General features: G+C 36.9%; 3 protein-coding genes across 3 annotated transcripts; 2 read left to right on the forward strand and 1 right to left on the reverse strand.

The window, feature by feature from the left end:
• Positions 1-855: 855 nt before the first annotated feature.
• LOC107606064 (lysM domain-containing GPI-anchored protein 1) lies at positions 856-4112 on the forward strand. The gene is made up of 5 exons (XM_016308030.3): positions 856-1941; positions 2353-2470; positions 2648-2809; positions 2917-2948; positions 3668-4112. Exons 1-5 carry the CDS (start codon positions 1263-1265, stop codon positions 3952-3954), a joined length of 1278 nt encoding a protein of 425 aa, XP_016163516.1. The 5' UTR covers positions 856-1262; the 3' UTR covers positions 3955-4112.
• A 9059-nt stretch (positions 4113-13171) lies between these two features.
• On the forward strand, positions 13172-16831 carry LOC107606066 (basal transcription factor complex subunit-like protein). Its single transcript, XM_016308031.3, has 11 exons — positions 13172-13385; positions 13461-13549; positions 13636-13918; positions 14089-14135; positions 14528-14565; positions 14651-14696; positions 14868-14921; positions 15021-15089; positions 15389-15465; positions 16029-16124; positions 16296-16831. Exons 1-11 carry the CDS (start codon positions 13355-13357, stop codon positions 16357-16359), a joined length of 894 nt encoding a protein of 297 aa, XP_016163517.1. The 5' UTR covers positions 13172-13354; the 3' UTR covers positions 16360-16831.
• Positions 16832-17615: 784 nt separating this feature from the next.
• LOC107606067 (elongation factor) lies at positions 17616-20775 on the reverse strand. The gene is made up of 6 exons (XM_016308032.3): positions 20302-20775; positions 20041-20155; positions 19573-19784; positions 19455-19482; positions 18811-18919; positions 17616-17968 (listed from the first exon to the last, which is right to left on the reverse strand). The coding sequence occupies exons 1-6, from the start codon at positions 20578-20580 to the stop codon at positions 17887-17889; spliced, it is 825 nt and encodes a 274-aa protein (XP_016163518.1). The 5' UTR covers positions 20581-20775; the 3' UTR covers positions 17616-17886.
• Positions 20776-27687: the final 6912 nt, after the last annotated feature.

Raw genomic sequence — 27687 nt, forward strand, 5'->3', positions numbered from 1 at the left:
ATTAATATATTTATACATAAATATATATATAATTTAATTTATTTTTAAAAATTATTTTTATATTTTAATATATATTTTATGTTAGTGATTAATTTTAGTGTATATATAACATGTTACAATAATATATATTTTAAAACTGTTATGAAATGTATAGAACATAATGTAATCACAATCATGAAATATCATTCTTAAGCCATATTGTATTCTCTACGAGGTAAATCGTACTTTACTAAAAAAATATATTTACGAGAGAATATTTGCCTAGTAAAGATTTCCTTGTTTTCTAAATTGTTGTTCTAAACCTAAAATTCTGTTGTTAATATGCTTTTCCCGACTTGGGTAACCATAGGCAAGGTATCAAATTGGTGCTATGGTGTATACCAAGGCAACAAGAAACCCATAAATTCCTAACTCAAATCCCTGAAAAGGAACACTATACGAACCCACATAATATGAACGTGGGCCATACCTGATTGACCACAAAAACGAAAAAGGAAAACTGCCAAATTACTAAAACATCCCCGTCTTATTAAACCATGCCAAAGGACAAGTGAAAAATGAATTTTAAAAAAAAATAATTTCCAAATAATAAAGCAGAATTTTTTTCAAAATTTCAAAAATTGAATCGGTTATCAAAAATGATATATTAGTTGAATGGTTCAATCAATTCAACTGAAAAAATCATTTTATATTAATTATTGAATATAGTTTACATTCCTACTCTTTCTCTTTCTCTCTATAATAGCGAGTAAAAAATAATAATAATTGCAATCTTAGATATAATGATTTGGGGAGAGGGACAAAATAGTCCAGCACATCTAGTAATGGAGAAATCTCTTCTCTATGACAGAGAATGTGACTAGTGTGTGACCCTCTTGTCCCTGTCCTTGTCCTTCTAACTATGCAACCCACCTGTCTCCTACTCACTCACTCACTCAAACCTCTCTCTCTTCTCTCTTTTCTCTTTCACTCTGAAATCAAAACCTTTTCCACTCTCCAACACTCTTCCTTCTCACTGGAACAAACAAAACCAACAACCCAATCACACAAAACGCAGAAAACCCTAAACCCTTTTTCTTCTCTCCACTTAAACACGTTGCAGAGCAACTATACGACACACATTGTACCCTGTTTGGTTTAACTCCTTTTGAAAAAACACACCAAGCTCCTTTTTTTCACCCCATTCAAGCACTCTTCTCCTTCTTCTTCTTCCAAACAAACCCTAGAAAATCTCCATCCCGAAAAAGAAATTCACTTTTTTTATGCTAAGAATGCCAAAGCAAGACACCATTCTTCACTGCACTTTGTTCTTGCTACTCTTGCAGATTCTCACAGCTCCCAAACCAGCAACATGCAAATCCACCATAGAACCCTGCACCAACAACGACTCATGCAACGCGCTCTTAGGCTACACACTCTACACCGACCTTAAAGTCTCCGAGGTAGCTTCACTCTTTCAAATCGACCCTATTTCTCTCCTCACCGCAAACGCCATCGACATATCTTACCCTGACGTGGAGCACCATATTCTCCCTTCCAAGCTCTTCATCAAGGTTCCAATTTCATGCTCCTGCGTCGACGGGATCCGAAAATCGGTTTCAACGCATTACAGGACTCGCCCTTCGGACACGCTTTCTTCCATTGCAGACTCTGTATATGGAGGTTTGGTATCTGCGGACCAGCTTTCGGAGGCTAACTCCATAAGTGACCCTTCGGTTCTTGATGTGGGTCAGAGCCTTCTGGTGCCTCTTCCTTGTACTTGTTTTAATGGCACTGATAATTCACTTCCAGCGATTTACATGTCCTATGTGGTTCAGCCTGTTGATTCTTTGGCTGCTATTGCGGCCAGGTATTTCACTACTTTAACTGATTTGATGGATGTTAATGCCATGGGAAGTACTGCTATTACTGATGGTGATATTCTTGCCATTCCAATTCCGGGTAAAATTTCCTGTTTTGGATTATGATTGGTTTGTTTTGGTTACCTCTCTTTTGTTGCTGTGATCCTTGATTTGTATATATAGGTGGTTAGGAATTTTTGTTTTCTTAGGGTCTGTTTTGTAATTGCGTTTATTAAAAAGAAAAGAAAAACGTTTTTAAGGAATTGGCTATGCAATTTCGGGTTGATGTTGTGGTTTGGTAAAGCCCTTTCTCTAAAATGGGGACTTGGAAGGAATTTTAATCCAATGCACACCCAATATTACTCATCAATTTTGAGTTTTAGGCTTGTGTTTGTCAACATTTTTAGATTGATGTTTTTTTTTTTTTTGAATTCGTTATGTATATGTTTTGGTCCTTGCTTGTGACTCGTTCTTCAATTCAATTGGTAACAGTATTTGTTTCTTGTTGTAGCTTGTGCTTCAAATTTCCCAAGATCTTCTTCTGATTTTGGCTTGCTTGTTCCCAATGGAAGTTATGCCATTACAGCAGGGCATTGTGTGCAGTGTAGCTGTGGACCGCGGGATCTTAAGTACTTACTTGGCACCTTTGTCATTTTTTTTGTGTTTTGCAATATAGTTATTTCCTCCTTGTAAATAATTTTAGATTCTCTTCTAGGTTCACAAGTTTGGTATGAGGGTAAACATGGAGGTTCGAAATTTTCTGTTTCTAACTATAGTGCATTTGGGTTTTTTCACTCTTTCTGCAGTTTGTATTGTATGCCGGCTTCGCTGGCTGTTTCTTGCTCCAGCATGCAATGTAAAAACAGCAATCTTATGCTTGGGAATGTTACGATCCAACAAGGTAGTGGCGGCTGCAATGTTACTTCTTGTAACTATGATGGCATTGTTAATGGAACCATAATGACAATGTATGTTTATACTCGTTGCACCTGCTTTCCTCGTTGATAGATATCAGTAGTATCTATTTTGTTGATTGCACTTTTAAGTTTATTCGTTCATTCCTGCCAACCTGCAGGTTGACACCATCCCTTCAACCTCGATGTCCAGGTCAGATTGTAACAACAATTTATATATTTAGATTCCAAATGTGTCATAAGATTGCATTCTTCATTTCTAATCATGTTTCCATTACACCGATTATAAATGAATTGTTCTGTTGTCAAATTAAGAAAAGAAAAATGGAATTCTTCTTCATTTTGGGTTTACATTAGGTGGAACGCCAGCAAATTTTAGTGCTACTGCTAGGTTTTCTATTCCACTGCTTGAAGTTGCCTCAATATTGAGGGGACAAAAGTACAAAATGTTGGATGTCTGAATTTCTGTCATTTTTATGTTCATTATATTATCCTTAGCCTGAACATTTGGAAGCTGGTTAATTTTGAAATATAACTTCTTTCTTTTTAACTTGAAAGCTGCTCAAGTGATATGAAGATTCTAAGTTGTTTGAAACCTGAAAATACCTAGTCTAAACACACGACACCTATACTCTGTGATGAACGCTGTATGCAAACTTGAAGTAGAAACTGTTTGTGGAAACTAGAGGAGCTTAAATTTAGTATTGTCTAGCATTATTATCGAGATTAAGGTGAATGCGGGAAGTATAGCAATCTTTAATTTGTTCTAGAGGCTGGTGGGGTGGTCAAGAAGGGTCTATTTTGTAGATTGTAATTCCTGATTTAATCTGTTTCCCACTCTCCCGAACTCACCCTGAAAAAAAAATGCAAGTTTTTAGATGTCTTCTAAATATATTTTCAATGATGCTGCAGGGTCTAGGGAATTCCCCCCTCTCATTGCCCCACCTACATCTATAAGGAGAGATTCAGAACTAGCACCAGCACCAGCACCTCAATCAGATGGAATCGGTCTAGGAACGCCCAAATCCTCAGTGGTTCCTTCAACAACAGGTCTTCCAGGATTCCCGCCGGCAAATGGTCCTATTAGCGCGCTTTCTTCTGGTGCTTCTGCCGCTTGCTCCTTGGTTATTCCATCATCCGCCATGACATCTGCACTTGTGTTATTACTTGTCAAGTTGATGATCCCTGTGGCATTGTAATATTTTTGTCAATTTTGTGGTGGCTTTGGCCCTGTTGCTTTGTCTGTCATAGGTGCTCTTATCTATTGCATACTCATTTGTAACTCTTTGAACTGATTTGTGGATGTTGATAAAAACAACCATGGGAATTTGAGTTTCTAACGACATGCTTACCATCTCATCATTTGGTGCTTTACTATATTTTTCTGCTCCATGATCTATATCAGTAATACTAGTAACTAGGTTCTCTGTTATCAATTCTTACAGCTCTAAGAAATTGATGGTAGCACCTTTGGGGACACTTGTAATTTATGTAGGTTCTTTACCCTAGTATTTTCATTTTATTTTCTTGTTTTTGCCTTTAATTTATTAGTTATTTTAAAACCTCTCTTAGTATTGGTATGCAACCTTGATACAAATGTTATAGTGAACTTTTTATATGTCGAATTGTTGAATTTCTCTCATCTCTCTCATCTCCCCATCTCTCATCTCTCAGTACACAACAATGCAGAATTTCCTCTATTCAATATTGTACCTTGTGTGGGGGCAAATGATTAAAAGCACGAAAAGATTTAATTAGGGATAAGTATTGTTTTGGTCCCTCACGTTGAGGGTCGGAATCGAACCTGTCTCTGGTGTATATTTTGATTTAAAATCATCTTTAAAGTCGTATTTGAATTTAAAATCATCATTTCTAATAAAATTTTAATTTATTCCTAAACTACCCCTATAATAAAAAAATTATAAAATTAAAAAAAAAAAGAAAACGCGTTGGGGGAGGGAAGAAAAGGGTATATGAAGGGGGAGGGGAGGGAAGGGGGAAAGGGATGGGGGGGGGGGGATGGGGGGACGGCGGGGAGATGACGCCGGCGGCGAAGAGAGGGAGGAGGGGAAGTGGAAGAAGCCGAAGAAGAAGAGGAAGAAAATGAAGGGGACGCGGGTTCAGGGTGGGGGGAAGGGGAAAGGGGGGAGGGGGACGGCGACGGCGAAGGGGGAAGGGGGAAAGGACGCGGGGTGAGGGTGGGGGTGGGGGGAAGGGGAGAGGGGGAGGAGGAAGGGGAAGGGGAGAGGGGGCAGGGGGACGGCGAGCCACTGCCGTTGGAGTCTGCCTTGCCGCCTCGCCTCGCCGCCTCCGCCTCGCTTCTGCCACCTCACGCCTTGCCGCCTCCGCGTCGCCGCCTCACGCCTTGCCGCCTCCGCGTCGCCGCCTCACGTCGCCGCCTCCGCCTCGCTTCTGCCGCCTCCGCGTCGCCGCCTCACGTTGCCGCCTCCGCCTCACGCCTCGCCGCCTCCGCCTCACACCTTGCTTCTGCTTTCTTGTTTTCTGTTTCTGTTTGGTGTTGTTTCTATTTCTGTTTGGTGTTGTTTTCTGCTTTCTTGGTGGTGGTCTTGGTGGGGGTGGTGGTGGTTGTGGTTGTGGTTGTTGGTGTTGGTGTTAGTGGTGGTGCTGGTGGTGGTTGTGGTGGCGGTGTTGGTGTTGGTGGAGGAGGTAATTGTGCTGGTAATGGTGAGGGTATTTTTGTCCAAAAAAAATTAAAAGGACGATTTTAATAAAAAAAAAAAACGTTAAGTATGATTCTAAATCGAAAATTACGTTGGGGACGGTTTTGATTCCGACCCTTAACGTGAAGGACCAAAACAATACTTATCCCATTTAATTACTATAAGCTTTCAATTTTGAAGATTTTGCAACCGCAGATGAAGATCTTGTATAAGAAAATCTTATTAATCTAGTATTTGGTAGGCAAATTTTGTTCATCTTTTGTTGCAAAACTTAAAATAGAATTTTTTATGAAAAAGGGAAAACAATTTAAAGAAATACAGGAAAGGCTACAATTTGAACCATGGACCCTGATAAGATATTAAAATAGAGACATTCGAATTCTTCTTGGGATGCATATTAAAACACTCATAGTGAATTAGTGACTCGAATATGAAAAGATTACTAGGGAAGTGACAATTAGATTTTCAAGAATTTTGATCTTTGATTAATTAGTTTTTGAAGGAAAAAAAAAATATCAATTAGATCATTCACGATAATAAATATTGGACATATATTTTTTATCAATGAATAGTACAAAATGAAACAAAATTGGGAGTGCATGTTTCGTTGTTGTCACGTAAGTATGGAAAGGATATAGTTTTCATATAACGTTTATCAACTATTCTTTATTTATTACGAATTCTACTAAAACAAGTGAAGTTTTGCTCCAAAAGTTATTATCTGTTGTGACATGTTTTATTTATGTCATAGCAGAAGGAACAATACATATAAACACCACCGTTAAATTTTACATGATGAATTAATAGAAGAGTATATACCCAAATTGATCCCTAAGGAATTCTAAAGTGGACGTTTTAGTTCCCAACTAAAATTAATCACTCCGTTAGTCCTCAACGTTTTTTGGCGTCAGACAAATTGATCATTTTTTTCTCATCTCCGTTAACCACTAACAAAAAGAGGTGATGTGTCGCATGACTGTGATGAGTCAGCCATTAAGTTCCACGTGTTTCATTAGGACAAATTGGTCCCTGGACGGATTGATACAAAATGCTACATTTTGGAATAGGACACGACATCGTTTTGTGAAAGGAAGAGTCTATCAAGACTGAAGCATCTCTTTGGCCTTCGGATGCATGAGTATCATTGTTGGTTTTACTTGTTATTATTAGTAATTTTTAGTCTTATTTTGTGCAAATGTAGTTAATAAACAATAAAATTTTATGAGATATCTCTGCATGAAGTAATGCATAAAAAATAAATGGAAATTGTGGTTAATTCATGAAACAACAAGAGCTATAAAATGCAAGAAGTGGTATTTAAAAGATGGTTTGATTAAGTGATTTCATGCATTTGGATAGGATAGAAAACCTTGAGTTAAATCATGAAATACCAACACTTTGATGCACTTTTTTTGGTTTGTGACAGGGGCACAGATATAGAGTCCTGAGAGGCATCAACGCTCTCCTTTAGCATTCGTTGCAGTGCTTGTCCAAGAGCGCCTTCGTTAAGGGTCACGCGTACGCGTCATAAGGTGAAAATACAAGGGTCACGCGTACGCGTGGGCAACGCGTACGCGTGATAAGGCTGATAGCGCCACGCTCGTTGCAACGCTCGCCTCCAAGAGCGCTAAGACCCAGCGCTCGCCATCACGCTCGTGTCCACACTTGTTGGAGAGCGCCATAATCAAGGACGACGCGTACACGTGGACGATGCGTACACATGGACGACGGGTACGCGTCGCGGGGAAAATCAGCACTAAAATTGAAGGGCACTTGCTTCCACGCTCGCACACTAGCGCCACTTCACATCATGCCTTGACAGCACCACCCCTTGTCACCTTGCCTTGACACCGTCAAGCCACACCACACCTTGTCACAACTCTCCCCAACCTTGTCACTAACCTCAACAACCTTGCCCAACCTCAGCAACCTTCACCACACCTTGCCAACCTTTGTCAAAAGCCTCACTCATAAGCTATCCCACGCTCCCCACTAGCTCTCCAGCAAGCTTGCTGGAGAGTGCCACTTGCATACACCACTCTCCATCTCAAGCTCTCTCAAGAGCGCCAAGACAAGCACACCAACCTCAGTGTCACGCTCGTTTTGGGCGCTTTCCAGCAAGCTTGCTGGAGAGCGCCAATCACCAACAATGCCAATGTCACTCTCTCAAAGGGCGCTCTTGAGCAAACTTAGCGCTCTCCTGGAAGTGTCACGCTCGCTCACCACGCTCTCACTCAAGCTCTCCAGAGAGCGTCTTCGATGAACAATCCAAGGAAGCTCAATGCCACGCTCTCAAGTGGCGCTCTCTAGCAAGCTTGCTGGAGAGCGCCAATCTTCATGTGCACAACGCTCTTTGGGTGATGCTCTTGAGCAAGCGTAGCGCTCTCCTGGGAGATGTCACGCTCGCCCCCAGCGCTCGCACTCAAGCTCGCAAGTGAGCGTCATTGATGAGTAATTCAAGAAGAAATTTGGACTTGTGCGTGCGCCCAACCCTTCATGCATACGCACAACTGGTGAAAATTGCAAAGGAGCGTACTCATAACCCTTGGTGCGTACGCACAATAATTGGCGCTCACTTTTCACGCTCAGCACCAAGTGCCAGGTCCAATCGCCAGAATTACAAAGTCCAAAAGCCCAAGTACATCAAGTAAAGACTTTGGGAGAAAGTGCTATAAATAGATGAAGTTTTGAACTTCAAGAGAAGGCTTATGGAGTAGGAATTAGATCACTACACTTTACATTTCTGTACTTGCTTGTACTTAGCGTAGTTTTACTTTCATGCACTTTCAATTTCTTTCAAGTTCTCTTAGAGCGATGATCAACTAAACCCCCACTCATTAGGGGAGGGCGCTGTTGTAATTCCAATGAATTAATGCAATTCTTCTTCTTCCCAATTCAATTGTTGTTTATCTAAGGGAAAGCTTTTGTGCTTCATAGATCCAATTACTACTGAGAGGGGGGATTGGATCTACTTGAATTTCTATGTGAGCCTTGAGAAAGGGATCATAGGATTTAGTTTGAGGCTTAACTCTCATAATCTACTTGATCAATACATTCTTAGTTGGTACGTGACATATAACCGCTTTGAATTGAGATCCTGAAGGTTATGTGGCCTTTGGATTAGAAATTGAGTTTCAGCTCTTCTCGTGAACAATTAGATCAAAAGATTGGCGATTGATTGTGTTAAGAGAAATTGGAATTCAATTATTTATAATCTGCCATGGATCTACTTCATATGATTGAGAGGAAGTTGAAACCCATTGATTCATGAAGAATCATGACATCTCCAACCTCTAATGAATCTTACCCATTATTCTTCTTCATTTAAATTCCTCTGAATTTCTAGTTTCCTTTAATTCCCAATACCCAAAATCCCTTTTACTTTCATGCAATTTACATTCCCTTCATTTACATTCTTGCCTTTACTTTCTTGTCATTTAAGTTTCCGCTCTTTACTATTCTGCAATTTACTTTTTGCCCTTTATTATTCAGTCATTTAGATTCAGCACTTTTACTTTCTATGTCATTTACTTTTCTGTTGAGTTAATCACACAAAATCATCAAATATTTGTTTGACTAAAGAAACCATTTAACTAAAGTTGCTTGATCCATCAATCCCTGTGGGATCGACCTCACTCAACAGTGAGTTATAACTTAGCGATCCGGTATACTTGCCGGAGGAATTTATGTTGCGTAAATTCTACTCATCACCTTCCCTCCACCAAAACGAAATTACTCTGAACTCCCTTTTTTCTCCTAGGTTTTACTAAGAAAGCCACCACCACGTCAACTTGTAGTCCTCCGACCACCTCCATTGACATTGTCGACGCTAGGGTTTGAACGAGTCAGAGTTATTGCAGAAGAAGATACTGTGAGTGTATCGCTCACCACTACCACTGGTCGAGGTTAGTATAGTTATGAGTTTATCTATTAAGTTGTTGATGGTATAGTTGATCATTGTTGCCATTGTTTAACGGTGTGACCATGTAGTAATTGTTTCTATTAGAATACTATTAGTTGCTGGAAATAAAAATTGTTTTTGATTCTTTGATACTGTTTCACATGTGTTACTGATAAGAGTTGTGGTGCATAGATATATGAGGTTAACATGAAAAAGACTCAATATTTCATGATAAACACATTGTATTGATGGATTAATCTAATTATGAAATTTTATCCAAATAAGAGAAGTAGGGTTTGGTATGCCATTACTAGGTAGAAGTTTCGAATTTAAGGGTAACGTTTAGTATTCTGACATTGATAGTGCTATTCCATCTTTGTAAATTACAGATGACTGAGTGGGTTACCCCTGTGTTTCAACATGGGAGGAGCTTTGTCAAAGATAACAAGGATGAACTTCTCTATCTTAATGGCAATGTAAAAAGATTTCCTCCGATGGATCTGGACTTAGTGAATTACTTTGACTTGAAGAAATTGTTTGAAGATCTTGGCTACCATGAATTCAAGAAGATGTGTTGGTATGATCCAAGAGCCCCTAGCATGGAAGCAAGCTTACACCCTATTTATGGAGATAAAAAAATTAGAGAGATGTGTGATGCAAAGAGGGAGGACAGAGAAACTAATGAGTTGTACTTGTTTTTTGACCACCCAATAATGGAAGATGTTGAATGGTCGGAAGAAGATGAGATGAATTTCGGTCAGAGAGATGACGGTAATAACAACATGAATGAAGAATACACTGATGACAATAGAGAGGCCGATGTCTTTTCTGATGATCCAATCTCTGATGGTTTGGGCATGTGCAAGGAGTAGCACAGATGCTGAATTCCAGCATCACATACAGCGGCTGAAGAGAATGAATGAGGGTGCATGGCCTATCTTGCAAATTTCCAACCATCTTGTTGGACCAAAGCCCATTTCAGCTATTGGCCTAAGCTTGACAACGTGACAAACAACATGATTGAAGTTTGGAACGCCAAAATAAACCACTACAGGGGAAAATCCATTCTTACCATATTGGAAGAGATCCGTTGCTACTTGATGAGAAGAATGGCCAAGCATAAGAAGGTTCTAAGCACATACACTAGAGTATTGGCACCAATTCAGCAGAGAAAAATGGAAGATATTATGAAGGATACTAAGTTCTGGACAGCTCAGTGGACTGGTGACAACAATCGTAATGTATTCGAAGTCCAGAAACACTAAAAAAAAGTTGGTGTGCATCTTGGAAGGCACACTTGTAGTTTGCAATTTGTGGCAACTAACAGATAATAATTTGATGTATTATTCATTTTTTGTGAGTTGTGATTTTAACATGTAATAATTTGTTTTGTTGTTTAACATGTACTTGCTTATCTGATGTTACTGCTTGATAATCTTGAGCAGGAATTTCATGTGTTCATGCATTGACAACTATATAAAAGAGGTGTGATAGGCCAGAACCTTATGTGCACCCTTGGCTCAAAATGGATGCATTTAGAGCCACATATGGACATGTAATCAGACAGTCAACTCAGAGGAGTATTGAAAAAAGAGTAATCTCTTGGCTCCAAAGCCACCCACCATTAAGAGACCACCTGGGTGCCCAACCAAGAAAAAGAGAAAACCTAATCTTATTGAGGATTCACCAGATGTGACAAAAGGGAAGAAGAACATTCATGGTTACTTGCCAAAAATGTGGTCAGAGTGGTCACAATGCAAAGACATGCAAGGGACCACCAAAGTCTAAACCACCCCCGAAAGGTCAAGAGAAATGGACAGCCAACAGCTAAAAAAAAATACTTCATCTGCTCCACCATCACAAGATGAAGTCCAAGTCTCCCAAATAGCATCCCAACCACTGCCACAGGTAAAATATCAATTGAATTTGTTATGATCGTGTTGTTGTCATGCTACCTGCATTCATATGATCTTCAATGTGATAGTGACTGATTGGCTTGATCCTTAGGGATCCATTTGCCTAATAAATTTCTTATTTGGGGATCTATATGTCAGATAAACTGTTTAGTTGGGAATCAAAAAGTCTAACAATTTGGTTATTTTGTGTTGTATTAGGAGCAAACAACTAACATGTCAAACCGTGTTGCACCCCCATCAACATTTACCCTCCAAGACCTAAACAACCAATTAGGAGGCCACATTCTACTCCAACACCTACCCCACCATCTACTTCAGCACCTTCTCCAAGTCCAACCATCTCCGCAGCACCACAGAGGCCTACCCAATCAGCATCACCTGAAACACTTGCTGCTACAAGTTCTAGCACAGCTTCAAGAATCTTCAAGTTCATGCCAACACCTGGACTAAGGTTTCCAAAATAGATTTGATCCTACTATGTTAACGTAGTTTTATGAGTTTAATACAACTTTGTCATATTTTGTTATGTTGTTAGTGCATCTTATTGAGACAATGTGATCTGTCTATGTTTGGTTATTATGTTGATAATGCATGTCACTGCACTTTTTTGGTGGAATATCTTATTAGTCCTAGCAAAAACTTAAAGACTAACTACCTTTTTGTTTAAAACTTTGGTTATATGGAATGAAAGTATGGTACTTAAATTTAAGTACGTCTGATTTTATTTCATTTCTAATACAACTTTTCTCTATCCAGCAAATACTCATCATTCACCTACTCATCGTTCATTGCTTGTCCTAGCACTTACAGATTAGTGTTGCATAAACAAAAGCTAACACTGTAATTACTTATTCAACTATATAACATAAGATAAAATCTTCCTCAATCTACCTAAATCCTACCTACAAGAACACATATCATAAATCCTAGAATGAAAAAGAACACAGGACTGCAGCACCCAAACCATCGTCTATTCTCAACGGCATTCTTGTTCTTCTTCTCAAATACATCAAGCAATTCTTTCAGCTTCTTCACCTTCTCCGCAAGAGCATCATCATCTTCTCCACCATGACCATCACATTGAAATACCCTATCAAACCACACAAAAAAATCACAGTGGGGAGTTTTCTCCTACCCATACAGATAGAAGGGTTTAGGGTACAACATTATCAGAAATAATGTTTTGCATACAAAAAAAGTTTAAAATCATCGATACATTACCTTCAAAAAAGGACAGCCAAAGAAAGGTCTTTTCATATTTTTCTCCGTTTCAAACTCTACAATTATGGCATAGACTCTGTAATGACATCTCGAATTTTTCTTCTGGCGACTCTGAACCTACCACCGTGGGCAGAACCACTGCTAACACTTCCGTCACCACTAGCTTTAACTCGCCGCTGATATGAACTTCCACAACTTTTTCCGGTTGTCATTGTTAACAACTATAGCTTTCGATAATTTAGGGTTTTGGCAAGAGGAAGAAGAAGAATTTGATTTCACACGTCGTTTCATGGCTATATGCAATTTTTCATTGTCGTTTTTGTACAATTCAACATAGGGACCACTTTATCTGCTTTTTCACGTGTCACTTACCATTTGTGTCATCAACTCAATGTGACACGTTGGACTTCGCCGTTAGACTTTAACATACCAATCTAACGGAAGGATCATTTTGTCTGACACCAGAAAACATTAAATACTAACGGAGTGATTAATTTTAGTTGAGAACTAAAACATCCACTTTAAAATTTTTTAGAGACCAATTTAAATAAATACTCTTAATAGAATAACATCACATATCTATTATTTACTATCATAGACAGAAATTAATTAATCCAAAATCAAAATCTTCAATTACCTAATTATTACCTTACTCAAAGATTATTTATACACTATTGTTAACTACTAAATTGTAATTAATTTTATACTGTTATATCGTATACCTAAAATTAAAATACACTCGGAAAGACGCTTCCGTTAATTGGGTCATAAATTGTCTTAGATAGTAACCATTAACCAAGGACAATCTGAGAGTTGAGACATTTTATGTGGGCGGAGTGCGGCTGAGTAAGTGGCGGTGGCAGTGTGTGAAAGTGGAAGCATGCCTTCTGCTCCTTCAAAGCTCTATTCAGGTTCGTACTGTGCTTTCACCTGCCCTTCCAATTCCATTCATTTTCTGATCCCTTTCTTCATTCAATCCGTTGCAGATGACGTCAGCCTCCTCGTCGTGACGCTAGACACCAACCCTTTCTTCTGGTCCACTTTCTCCTTCCCTTTCTCCGAGTTCCTCTCTCATGTAACCAACTTCATCCTCTTCCTCTCATAAACCCTAGACCCCCTTCCCTTCCGTTTTTCCCCCTAATTCTTTCTTTATTTTTTCAGGTGCTTGCGTTTCTCAACTCGATCCTGCTTCTTAGTCAGCTCAATCAGGTTGTGGTTATCGCCACTGGCTGCAATTCCTGCACCTACCTCTACGATTCTTCTTCCGATAAGAACCATGGCTCCACCACCGGTTCCATGCCCTCCCTCTACTCCGATTTGCTGCACAATCTCGAGGTTTTCCTAGCTAAGGACCAGCATTTGGCAAAGCCCAGGGATAATGCTGCAGGTGGAGGAGCTCCTCCTCCTTCGCTCCTTTCGGGATCCTTGTCCATGGCGCTTTGTTGTATCCTCTTCCAGTCATTGCATTCAATGCTTCTTTTAGTTATGAAAATGTCTTATTTTAAATGATTAGGGTAGAAGTTTAGTTATGTATTACTTCTGATATCTAAGAATTTTCACTATGGACTTGTAAGTTTATTGTGAGATTTTTGCTTGACCTGATTTGCTATTCAGATATACAGAGAGCTTTTCGTTCGGGACCCATTCATCCTCAGCCTCGGGTGTGTATATATACATTCTTATATGCTTGCCTAATGCCTGATCATGAGTGTGTTCTTAGATAGAGTTTTATACTGCACTTGAATGTAATGGGTTGCTATTAATCAAGTGTGATCGGCTTAGTAATATCTTTTTGTTTTAGTGGGCATGTGTTTTAGTTGATATTGTATTACCAGAAATGAGAGGGAAAGACCTAAATAAAGATCATTCCAAGTTATAAATGAGTTGTGAAATCTAGTTTATTCTGAACTGGTATAAATCGTAGAATGAGTATTGAGATATGATTCACCTGTTCTTTTATTTTATTTGCGTGTTTCGGCTTTATTTTACCATTTTGTTAAAGATTTGCAGATTTTGACTAATAAATTTCATGTATTTGCTAATTTATGAACAGATTTTGTGCTTACAAGGATCTGCTGATGGACCAGAACAGTATGCTCCTCCTGATCTTTATATTTTATTATTTCACATTATTCATTTTTGCAATGAACATTCACTTTATTTTACTCCCTTGTAGGTATGTGGCAATCATGAATTCAATATTCTCTGCGCAGCACTCAACAGTATGTAGTGAATCTTCACTTTACTTTTCTTTTTCTCCTCTGTATTTCACTTTGACCTCGGCATTTTTCTGGGCTAGCTGTTATGTTCTTGGGCTTTTTTAGGGAGTAGTCATTTAATGGGACATAAAATTGCTAGTGTTTTTATATATGACTAATACTTTTGTAACACAGGTCCCTATAGATTCTTGTTATATTGGTTCTAACAATTCTGCATTCCTCCAACAGGTGATTAAATAATACAAATGCATGTTGAATGATTTGGTGTTGCAGTTACTGATATGTTATATTGGCACTAACAATTTCATTTTATAACATGAATAACAGGCTTCGTACATAACCGGTGGCATATATTACAGGCCTCCCCATTTGGATGGGCTTTTCCAATATTTTTCAGTAAGTTCTCTTAATTGGCGGAATTGTGATTTTGTTTTTTTGCCACTTCTTACTGTTCATGATTAAGTAATAATCTGTGTAGTTCTTAAGATTTAGAAACCTGCAACCCAAAAAAAAAAGTGTCTTTTTTTACATGCTTTGGTGTATATGGTTGGAAACAAATTCTAGGATTTATAATGATTCCTTTACAACTTTTGATTTCTTTTGCGGTAGGATCTTTTTTTTTTTGTTTCATCAGGTTATTTATATTATGATTTTAATTTCTCGACTTTTGATGTTAGTTTAACTTGTTTATACAGACGGTGTTTGCAACTGATTTGCATTCTCGTGCCTTTTTGCGGCTTCCTAAATCTGTGGGTGTGGATTTTCGTGCATCGTAAGTTATTTCATGTGCTGTTATCTTTTTCTGTTGTAGATCTCTTATCATCATTTCTTCTTTATATGTTTCTCCCTCCCATCTATAATGCTCAGAACATTTGGACTGCACCCTAGGTTCGAGCAAACTTATGATTCTTATGTTTTTCTTTTCTTTTTTTCCAATGTACCTTTTCTTTCTTTCTTATTTCATGTGGATTTGAAGGCAGTACATAGCTATTCAAACTTTGTTCTCATTGTTGCTTCTGCGGTACATTATGGTGGGGTTTCCCCTTGGGACTCTTTTTTGTTAACTGATTGTTGACCAGAGAGAAGATAGTGAGAATTCAAAGGGGGAGGGGATTTTCATTAACATTCAACATTTGATAATACAATTTCTAGTACTCCTGTTTATACTATTTCTAGTAATATCTAATATCTAATTTTACTTCCATTAATTGGCCTGTGCCCAAATTACACTCATTACCTTACTATGTATCCCCCATATAAATGTGAATATTATAATGTGAAAATCAGACTATGCATTTGATACCTACACCTGGCTAATTGTGTAACATTTTGCAGGTGCTTCTGTCATAAGCAAACAATTGACATGGGCTATGTATGCTCTGTATGCTTATCCATATTCTGTGAGCATCATGATAAATGTTCCACTTGTGGGTGAGTGTTTATATCATGGCCATTTGATAGTCTGTTCCTCTAAGCTGCATATAAGATTCTTTGACCTTGAATGAATATAACGTGGATAGTCTCATGATAATTACTTAACCCGAGGGTTCCAGTTTCATCTCATGTCGTTTGCCCTGTTTTTGGTCTTTGAACGTTCTGCAGGTCTGTATTTGGCCAGGCTCAATCAAATGTTCCCTCATCTACTGACCGGAAAAGAAAAGCTTGATACATTATGGTGTGTTCGATGGTTAACATTTTTTGTTACTTCCACTAGAAAGCAGATCGATCAAGGTTCTCTCTTCCATGTAAGCAGCGCGACGAAATTTTGGCGAGAAATTACTTCGACTGTCTTGTTGGGCAACTGAAGTTTCTTACGAGATCATTGTAGGTCCCAGAAAAATGAGGGTCATTGTGTATACTGGATAGTTGCATAGCAGGATAGATACAGAAAAGCTTCGTAATGGCCTGTCATTTCCGTAGAAAGCTATTATTAGCACCATATCCACATGGTGGGCGGCGAACTTTATTTAATAGCATCTATTCCTCTCTGATGAACCATCGTGAACTTTTCTTGTATTGGAGAAAGTTGGGTTCTATTAAAAGGCGTCCATTTTGTAATGATGTCTAACAGCACCGGCAACGTAATCAAGAATTGCATTGGTAACCTTATGAACAGAGTACAAGGTGTCTTGATTGTCTCTCTCTCTCTCTCTCTCTCTCTCTCTCTCTCGCGGCAAATGGCTTAGTTACATACATGCCTTAGATGAGAACTTCTGGTTTAATTTGTCTTTTTCAAAATTCTAATTAACTAATTACAACGTTCCTAAGTATTCTTGTCACTGTTAAACATATAATAATGGTTAGTATTAAACTAGTGTTTTGGTAAAATTAACTAATTCTTGATTGTATTTATTTTAACTTCTATCTAAATGTAAATGGTTAAATATTATAAACCGAGAAGATAATTTTTATAGTATTTATTTTTTTAAAATAGTAATTGTATACTGTTTTTACATGGTTATTTATTGTTATTTGAGAGTTAATTATTATACCGTCGAAAAAATATTTATTAGAAAGAAATCAATTTTAATTTTAAAGTGATATTTAACAAGTTGATAATATATAATCTCTAAATTGGCTTAATTTTTACATGATGCATGAATCATTTTGATCCATACAAGTTTCAAAATTAAGTCCCATAAGACCAATATGAGTTACATTAGTTGCTTGAAATTAGTTCCATGTATTTTCAAAGGACTAATTTGACTTGCATTTACTACTTAGAATGACTATTTTGACTAATTAAAATTTCCAGGACCGAAATAACTCATCATGTACCTACACGGATCAAAGTGAGCATAAAAACCATCAACCGCCTATTAAGTAATCAGAAAAATAAACCTGCTCTTAAGTGCCAATTCACAATATGCATACTAGGGTTTATTCTTAAAAATTGCACTCATCACATGGTAGAATTGGTCATTCAAACATTAACAGCAGCACTAGTATCATTGAATGCTTTGATAATCTATACAGTACAATCAATCAATGAAACAAAGCAATATTTTAGAAGCCAAATGATACAGTTTTAACAAGCACCAGATGTAAATGTTATTTACCATTATTTACATGAGGCCTGGAACTGATAGGAAATAATGAACGAATTCGTTTTACATGTTGGATAAGGCCCTATAAGCTCCATGCTGGATATGTTCATTTGAAATTCAACATGGCCATGGAAGACGCATCATCATTAGAGTGCCTTTAGAGCGAGTTTACTGCCACTGTGAATACCCTTTGCGGCAACTCTTAACACAGCACGACTTTTGTACAGCCTATTATGGTCATAAAAGACATTAAGAAATCAGAATAGCGGATAAAGGAAATAGCCATTGACATCTTTTACAAAGGAATTCTCAGTAAACTATAAACTGCCTTGAAAGAACTCTCTTTATTGTCTTATTTGCTAAATGCTAGGTAAAAAGACAGGTTTTACATAATGATAATGATAATCATAATCCGATAAAAAAAAATGGGTCAAGATCCTCTAAAGTGAGAAAGTTAGTAAAGTGGTAAACTGAAGAGTTAATCACTTTTAAATTAAGATAGTGGGCACACATTTCATGGAAATTACAAAATCAATAGTGATTAACCCTTCACTTTATCACTTTACTAGCTTCCTCACTTTAGAGGATCCAAATTTAAAAAAAAAACAATAACAATAACAATAACAATAACAATAATAATAGGATTATAGGTCATGGGCTCATGGCAGATCATAGATAACCGTTATATATGCTTGTCCTTGCAGTCTCTCAAATTCAATGTTATCAAACCTTTAACTCATCTCAACAGAGGGTAGAGAGTTTACAAATTTGTGTCTCTCATCGAGTTTGTGAGTTGAGCTTTACCATTCAAGTTCATCTCACTCATGTAAGCTTCATGTGTTAAGGTGAACTCGAGTTTGATTACCTTGCTCAAAATATTAACTTATTTTTTCAAACTCAATATCGAAGCAAAAGGTGGTTCCAAAGAACAGTTTCCATTATGCAGTGTCTATATCTTTGTTATGGCTAGGAAAGGTGAGGCCAAACAAGTATGCAGTATGCGCACACACACACACACACACACACGCACACACACAGAGAGAGAGAGAGAGAGAGAGAGAGAGAGAGACCCTGCCAAAGCAAGTCCCCAGGTAGACAAAGCATAAAACAACTTCCCAGCTTCCCAGATATTAAAAACCGTTTCCAGTTTGCTTGTACCAGCCAAAGCTTTTGATAGAACTGCCATGAAATGATTTAAAATATAAGATGAATCAATTTGTTGATTGCACCTGCAGCTAGTGCAGAGTTGAATATTTCATACAAAATTGCATGAATGCAAGAGAACCGAAGTAACAAAAAGTGAATACAATTAGTACTATGGTATATAAAACAATATCCTGGTTAATCGGCAATCTTAATACTAATAAAAATCTCAAACAGAAAAAGAAGAAACCAATATGACTAGAGAAACTAGTATTACACTCATCCAGCGTATTTATCAGGGAATATCAATTATATATATTTACCATCAATAATAATGGTCTTAACAGCTCAAAAGATACAGTGAGATGACAAACCAGGTTTATGGTTATGGTTATTATATACCTATTTTCACCCTTTCACGCATAAAAATGTACATGGGCACTATGGCACAATTCAGTAGAATCATTACCCATTTCATTCGAGCAACAGACTAGATCTTTACACATAATTTCTATAGATCTAATGGAAGAAGCAAATTATTCAAAATCTGAAGGTCTGACTGCAAATTTACCTTTCTGCAGTTGCTCTGGAGATAACTTCTGCAATTAACGAATCACAACCACACAAATTCATTAGATACATCTTATCAAATAAGCAATAACATGCATAAGTAGCAACCAAACACATACCAGAGCCTTAGGATTTGACAGAATGCATCTTGCCATGAAGTTTGCAACTCCATCAACCACATGTTCCTCACTGATGACTATGTAACTTTCATCATCAATCCCACTCCTTTCCTCCGCATTACTTGGCTCAAGATCATCAGTAACCCAAACCCACCAACTCGGTTGTTGGGAATCAACATTGATCAAAATATCAGCACAATCATGATCCAATTCTGTCAAACGTTCAATACCCAAGTAAATTAATCCATTATCAATGTAAAAACATTTTATATAAACATCTAATTATATCATATCATATATTAGTAAATGAGCTAAAGTAACTACCTTCTTTACCCACTACTTAAATTTATTTATTTCTTTGGATGTGTACTTAAATGGTTATCTAAACGAATGAATTTGATTGAATGATGATCAATGCATAAAAATTAAACTTTAATATAAATGCATAATTGCATAATGCATATATACCAGTGGCTTCCTTAAAAGGAAATTGCATGGCACCATTAAACCCTTCCTGCTGCAACAACTTGAGCTTAGCCAAGTACTCATCAGACTCCACGGTGGAAACTAACCGATCATGAAGCTATAACCATCAACAGAAACAAACTGTAAGGTTTATCTATCACTACCAATATGCCCAATTAAAAAAATAAAAAAAATAAAAAAACTTTTTTTTTGGTCAGAAAACGAGATCCCTCAAGGAAATAAAGCTGTATTGAACAAACATACATCAGAGGGACAATTGTTCAGAAAAGAGGGCGATTCAGATAGGTTCTGAAGAAGCTTCAAATTCTGCTCGAGCAAGTTCCTGAGGCGGCGATTCTCCGATCGAAGAGACTGTAATTCTTCTTCATCCGAGGGACAGTTAGCGGCCGGAGGTTCCTGGACGGCGGCGTTGTGGTGCTTGTGGTGGAGGTAATGATGGCCGTATTCGACGGCGGCAAAAGTGACATCAGCAACCTCAAGCACCGTCTTGGCCACCTCTACGGCTTCACGGTGGTGTCCCATCACGAAGACAACGATCAATTTGAGGAGGGAACGTGGAATCGGAACCTGAATTGGGCAAAGTGCTTCGCTTTCGAAACCCCAATTGATTTTCTTCAATTTTCTCCTAAAATTGAGAGAGTCGTCGTTTTGACGTGCACGTGTCAGAGAGCCTCTCTACTTTTTGCACGTTTTCATATTTTAATTTAGAGCTGGTTTGAAACCATTTAAGATATAAAAAAAGAATTCGATTTCTTTTAATAAAAAAAATTATTTTTATTTAAAACTCAATTTTATTATTTAAAATGACTATAATATACTAATAGAATAAAATTTAAGTTTAAAGAGTGTGAAAGTTAATTTGAAAAGAATCTCACTATGTGAATAATGAGATGTGTGAACAAGCACTGCGTTTTAGGCCCACTAACCATCTAATTTCACTCTCACTCTAAACCCACCACTTTACTTAATTTCGCTTTAACCTAATTACATCCTCTTCTAACCCAAATCAGCCGTCCGTCACCTACCCCAGCATGCAGCCTCTCGCCAGTGAGAAAACTCTCCCGCACCGCCCTCTCCCGTCGTCACCAACTTGAATGCTGTATTAAGAACAAACATCTCATTTGCATTAAGAACAAATATCTCATTTGCATTAAGAATAAACATTCTATTTGTATGAAAAATAAATATTTGTATGCACATAAAATTTTCACGGCATACCTTTCACCCATTGATGACTCCATTAATAGTCCCAATATCACGCCTTCAACACCAAAAATGGGTAATGAGCTTGGGTTAGCAGCAGCAGTGTAAAACTCGAGAGATTAGCAAATAATTATTGAATAAATTAATTATTAATCAAAAAGATTAGAAAAATAAAATTTTGTAGTTTAATGTGATAGAGTTAAATAAAACGAGAATTTTGACACTAATTTCAAAGAATTTGGCCCAAAGGCCCAAACCAACCCAATAAGCATTTGAAGAACTCAGCTTCCCTTCCTTCCTTCTTCATTGACGCTGCAACATTGAAGAGAAGGGAAGAAGAGAGATAAAACCCTTGAATTCAATCAATCCACCATAACTTCTTATTTCGAGTTTCCATCGCCGCATCGTTTGTGGCCACGCGACCACCGCGTCGAGTTCTACGATTCTACAGGAACAATTTTATAGGTAAGCCACTTTATCACCCCAATTGCTCTATCCCTTCCCATTTTCGAAATTCATTGAGGTGGTGTTGAGATTTTGTGGGTTTTGGTACCTTAGGTTCAATCTAGCTTACAAAACTCGTTGGATTTGGTTCGTTTGGTCCGTGGGTGCGGTAAGGATCCTCAACCCTAGTTAAATTCTTGAATTGGTGTTTTGGGCATTGAATGTGGGTGTATATATGTTGTATATATGTAATAGGTGTGTATATGTGTATGTTGGAACTTAAATGGTAAGCTTTGGAGTTTGGTGGAGGTTGAGTGCTTTTGTTTGGGTGACTTTGGACCTTGGGTCACTGTGTTTGGCTTGGTGGGGTTGTCTCGGGAACCACGTGAAAATCGGCTAAGGTATAGTTTTGATTTCCTGTATTTAAAGTGTAATGTAATGTGAAAACTTAGGCTAGAGACCCTAAGATAGGAATTGAATTGTTTTGGTTGATTGGTTGGTATGGATTGTATTATTAAATATGTGGTTAGTGATGTTGGAAGTTGTAGCTTGATTGTGTGATGTGATTAACTTGATATCATGTTGGGGGCTAAGTGGATGAGTAATTGATAATGCTTGTTGTGTATTATTGAACTTGGAAAGATTGGAAATTGTGGATGATGTTCTTGTTGATGGAGTATGTAATTGGTATGTGATATTAATTTGTATGTATAATAGTTGATCAAGTTGAGTATTGTTGGAAATTGAAGTATTGCGTGATGTTGAATTTGGAATATTGAATATGAGTTGAGATTCAATTATTGAGTTATGATTGATGAAGGATGAGAATTGGTAGGATGTAGATATTATGAGGGAGTTGAAAATATTGGTTGAGAATGTTTGATGTTGAATTGGTAAGTTTTGGGTGTTTTTTAAAAGGTTTGGAAACTTGTATGTTTTGAATTAGGAGATTTGTGAAGTTTTGTTAAACTATGATTTTCAACCCAACTTTGGTGGAGCATAACTTAATCTCGGAACCCCCAATTAGTATCAAACTTCTTTAGAAATAAAATTGGGTCCGAGATGTTTATGCTGTTTGAAGAACGGAGGAAAAATATTTTGAAATGAGGAAGCTATGCTCGATCGAAGTTCGGTGCGTAAACTGAAAAATTAGGGCTCAGCAGCTTTTTGTGTTGCTGCATTATATGCATACGCATACAGCCCATACGCGGGCAAAATCGCATGCCCACGCGTAAATGTGACATGGAGATTTTGCGTACGCAAAATTCTCATGCGCGACCAGTCGATTCTACCTGGTCCGCATGCGTACGCGAAAAAGAGCCATGCGTACGCGTAATGGGCCAACATGCATGCTCACGCGCACGCGTGACTTGGTATTTCTTTGGCGTTCACGCGCACGCGTGACCCACGTGTACGCGTGACCTGGTTTCCAGCAAACATGTGTTTTGTGCTTTTAAAACCAAATTTTAAACTTCTAAACCCCCATTTTCATCCTTTAAGTACTATATCACAATAGAATGCCTAGTAATTAAGAAGAAGTTAGGGAAGGGGGTAACTTGTGGATGAAGAAAAGAGAAAATTATGAGGAATCATGAGTAATAATGATTGTATGAGTTGCTGAGGATGATGGTGAAATTGCTTTGTGTGTTATGAGCCGGATGGCTGTGATAAACATTGAATTAGGACTGGGCATGTATATACATATGATTCATGATTAAATGATTATGATTGATTGAGGAAGCTTGAACATGTGGCGAGTATGCCGGGGTTGCCTATATGAGTTAATGAATGAATGTAGTAAATGAATCATGATGGAAAATGTTGGATAACTATGCTTGTATTTCTCTCTCTGGTTGTAAGGGTGACAGGGTACAGATACCCTCTAATGGTGACAGGCACAGATACCCTCTAATGGTGACAAGACACAGATACCCTCTAATGGTGACAGGGCACAGATACCCTCTAATGGTGACAGGGCAAGGATTTCCTCTAATGTTATTAAGGCACAACAGAGAGACTAATGGTGACAGGGCACGGATTTCCTCTAATGTTATTAAGGCACAACAGAGAGATTATGCCCGAGTTAGCTACCGGACACGTCGGGTTGGCTTGATAACCGACAGATGAGACTCATCAGCCACTAGGACAGGCATGCATCATATGCATTTATATGTTTGTTTGGTGTGATTTGTTTGGAATGTCTAATTGTCTGCATAAATACTTGCTACTTGTTTAACTGTTGTATCTGCTTCCTGTTTGTAATTTCCTTACTTGATATAATTGTGTTTGCAATATAAAATTACCGGTGGCGGTTGGGAGGTTCGGGGGAGTTGGAAAGTGGAGTTTTAGTTAGACCGAAGACCCTTAGTTAGTTGCCTATTTTCATTTCTCATGGTTTAGTTATGTTTATAAGCTTTAATTATATGTTGGAAGTTCTAAGATTGCCTTCGGCTTTTCCAGGACATTATATGTTAGATATGTGGGCACTATTACCATGCTGAGAACCTCTGGTTCTCACCCATGTGGATTTTGTGATTTTCAGATGCAAGATGTGAGACTTCTCACTGAGGCATGCTGGAAGCTTCTGATGTCGCGAAGATCTTTATCTTTTGGGCTTTATTTTGGTTATTTGTACTTAGTTTGACACTTATATTCTCCACTGTTTATATATATATATATATATTGTATTAACTCCTCATAGAGGTTATTTTGGAGAAACAGGTTATATAATTCTGTCTTTTGGATTTTATTTTGGGGTTCTCCTATGTGTGTGTATATATATATATGTGTGTGTATATATATATATATATATATATATATATATATATATATATGCTCAGACCGGTTATCTTCGCGAACCGAGTCTTGAGTTTTGTTATTTGTATTTTGGCACTCTTCTGTTTATATGTATGTATGTCCGTATCAACTCATCCTTGTCTGCTTCGGTTATGTTATCGATTTTTGGAGTGCTGCGCTTTTCGATTTGATGAATTTGCTTTACTTTTTTCTTCAAAGGCTCCTAGTTAAAAATCTTTTTCACTATTACTAAATATATAAAATTTTACTTTAGAGGTCGTAATACCTTACCACCTCTGTCTTATGACTTAAGTATAAGGATCTATGTGGTAGGGTGTTACAAGCGGCGACGCTTGGTCATGAGCCAGTATCTTGCAGTAGTAGTTTTGGTGTCGTGAATCGCAATGACGGCGGGAGCACGAATTCATGAAAAACGCACAGCTGCGACTGCAAGGTTGCATAGAGACAACGACAGCGAAATAACGGGGATGTAGTGCGATGACGTCCATGGCTTCTTACAATGTCGACATAATGAAGAGAGAACGTGAGACAGCTTTAACAATGGGCGAGGGTGTACTATAGGTGGGTCGGTGGGAGCGGCTGAGCGCCGGAGGGGGAGGAGCGTTGGGCTAACCGGCGAAAGTGGAGGCGTGTCGGGCTAAGCAAAAGAGGGGATGAGCGTTGGGATGAACGACGATGTGAGTGGAGGAGGGTTGAAAAGGAATAGGAACATTGTCTAACCCTAATAATTTAAATTCAAAAATTGATTATTCTAATGAATTGAGAATCTGATTTTAATAATTAATTTAACCTTCTTTTTTTAAACTGTTGTTCAACATTTACATGTTCACCTATACTCTCTCATTTGAAAATCAAACTCATTTTGGTCTGATTTACAAATGAAAGAAAAATGAGAATTAGAATTCTCAAAAAAATTTAAATAATTTATTTTTAGTTGTTCCAAAATAAGAAAAAGAATTTAACTCTTGAGTGAATTTTAATTCCTAACATTTCAAACAGGCTCTTAAGGTTTAATTATTCTGTTCGTTTTTATAATTTCACTAAATTTTCAATTAAAGTTTTATACTTTTTTTTCTTTCAATTAAATACCTACACCAAAATTTTTAAATAATAAATTTAAAAATGAATTATTTTTAATGTGATATATAATTGATTATTTGTATAAATTAATATAAAAATTAAAATTATATTTAATATATTCAAAATTAGAAATATTTAAAGATCAAGATTCTTTTATTTATTTAACATTTTAGTTTTTATTTTTTACTAAAATGTTTGCTCTAAGTATTTTGCATTAAAAAATTCATTCCTTTCGGCCGACAAGAAATAATAAAAGAGGGAATGTCATGAGACAATATTTTAAATGAAAAATAAAAAATTAATTAGTATTAATTTAAAATTTTAATTTTGATGTTTATTAAAAAATTTAAAAATGTTAATTACTTAATTCTTAATATTTTCTAACAAAAAGTACTAGTATATTTTGCTAAAATTTAAATTATTTTAATTTTAATTTTGGAGATCTAAATTTTTTTTGGTGTCTAGAGTATGTTCGCCATTCTCTATGTAATGTATGAGTTTCATTGTACTTCTCGGCAAATTTTAAGTAAATTTGTCCAAATATAAAAACTTGTAGTCCCTCTCAGATTTCACTTTTCACTTTTTACTATTTATTTTTGTCCTCTTTTGTCTTATTTCTCATTTTGGTTGTTTTGATATTTTTATCTCTTCAATTTGTCACTTTAAGTAATTCTGTTCTTTTATTTCTTTTTAATTTAATTTATTGTTCTATTATTTTATGATTTTATCATATTTATCTAGTTAGATTAACTTTTCTTGTTAGTTTGATAATTATTTGGTTTGATAATTAGATGATATAGTTAGTTTAGATTATCATTTATTATTAGTTTAGATAATGTTAAACGATCATGTGATTATAGTAGGAGATTAATAGATGTTAGTTAATAAAAAATTTATTTTGTTTATGATTTTATTTGAACTAATTATAATTTAGGGTAAAATTATAGTTTATGGGCTAGGTATTTAGATTTATTTTCAATGTATTTGATAATAAGTTAGATAATTTTAAATTATTTTATTTAGATTATTGAAGTGTGTTAATAAGTATCTTTCTCATGTCCTTGTTCTTGAAGTGTGTCATGAAGTTGGCAGCAATATGTCTTACACAAAACGCTTGAAAGGCATGTGGCGGTTTTCATATACTTCTATCAGCGTTCAATGCAGCAACAAGCGATTTGTGTCTGTCTAAAATCACCAACAGGCCTAGTTGAGGTGTCACATACTGCCTCAGATAAGAAAGAAAAAATGACCAAGTCTTTTTCGTCTCATCCTCGATCACGGCAAAAGCAATAGGCAATATATTTGAATTGCCATCTTGAGCAATAGCTATAAGTAAAGTGTCTCCATATTTACCATACAAGTGAGTGCCATCAATGGAAATAAGTGGTTTGCAGTGCTTAAAAGTCTTAACACAAGAAAGAAATGTCCAGAACACTCGATGAAACATGACACTATCAACTAAAGCAAGCAAAAGTTGTGTTACAAGTTGCACCCAAGTACCTAACTAACTAGTGTTGTTATAATATATAAGTGATGAATTAATTAAGCATAGATAAGAAAAGGCAATGTAATGAATCTTACCAGATAAGTACATCTGTATTGCGAATAACCAACGAAAAAGTTCGTTGTATGATTCCTTCCAATCTCCATATATTCTAGCAATGACTATTTGCTTTGCAAGTCATATCTTTCTGTACGACACTTTGTAACCGAAGTGATTCTCCACACTTCCTTACAAAATCCTTATACTGATGGTTGGATCTGCTTTGACAATTGTAAATATGTACTAAGCAATTACCTTTAAGTCTAACCTTCTATAGTCTTGACCCATTGATGTTTGCATGCAAGTATGGAGATGATTGTATCTCCTCACCTCCCATTTTTTCTACTTTCGACAATAAGATATGCGTATGTTCTATCAAAAACCAGACCAAAAGAAGATGTACTGTACAACATACTTCAATTGATCACTTTTTAGTATCTTATACTCCATAACCCTCTAAATGTTATATGTCTTAACTAACATAATAACTTTCTCATAGGTGAGATCATCTTCGGGGCCTCCTAGAATAAATAAGAAGTCAT

This window comes from Arachis ipaensis, chromosome B7 (assembly GCF_059453495.1).
Source record: "Arachis ipaensis isolate K30076 ecotype BB chromosome B7, ASM5945349v1, whole genome shotgun sequence".
Lineage (NCBI taxonomy): Eukaryota > Viridiplantae > Streptophyta > Magnoliopsida > Fabales > Fabaceae > Arachis > Arachis ipaensis.

Coding starts and splice junctions, on each gene's coding strand:
- LOC107606064 (XM_016308030.3), top strand. CDS start 1,263: ATGCTAAGAATGCCAAAGCAAGACACCATTCTTCACTGCACTTTGTTC. Junction 1,942..2,352: donor TCTTGCCATTCCAATTCCGG/GTAAAATTTCCT, acceptor TTCTTGTTGTAG/CTTGTGCTTCAAATTTCCCA. Junction 2,810..2,916: donor AATGGAACCATAATGACAAT/GTATGTTTATAC, acceptor GCCAACCTGCAG/GTTGACACCATCCCTTCAAC.
- LOC107606066 (XM_016308031.3), top strand. CDS start 13,355: ATGCCTTCTGCTCCTTCAAAGCTCTATTCAG. Junction 14,136..14,527: donor CCATTCATCCTCAGCCTCGG/GTGTGTATATAT, acceptor ATTTATGAACAG/ATTTTGTGCTTACAAGGATC. Junction 16,125..16,295: donor GATAAATGTTCCACTTGTGG/GTGAGTGTTTAT, acceptor AACGTTCTGCAG/GTCTGTATTTGGCCAGGCTC.
- LOC107606067 (XM_016308032.3), bottom strand. CDS start 20,580: ATGGGACACCACCGTGAAGCCGTAGAGGTGGCCAAGACGGTGCTTGAG. Junction 19,483..19,572: donor TGTCAAATCCTAAGGCTCTG/GTATGTGTTTGG, acceptor CGTTAATTGCAG/AAGTTATCTCCAGAGCAACT. Junction 18,920..19,454: donor TCCAGAGCAACTGCAGAAAG/GTAAATTTGCAG, acceptor ATTTCATGGCAG/TTCTATCAAAAGCTTTGGCT.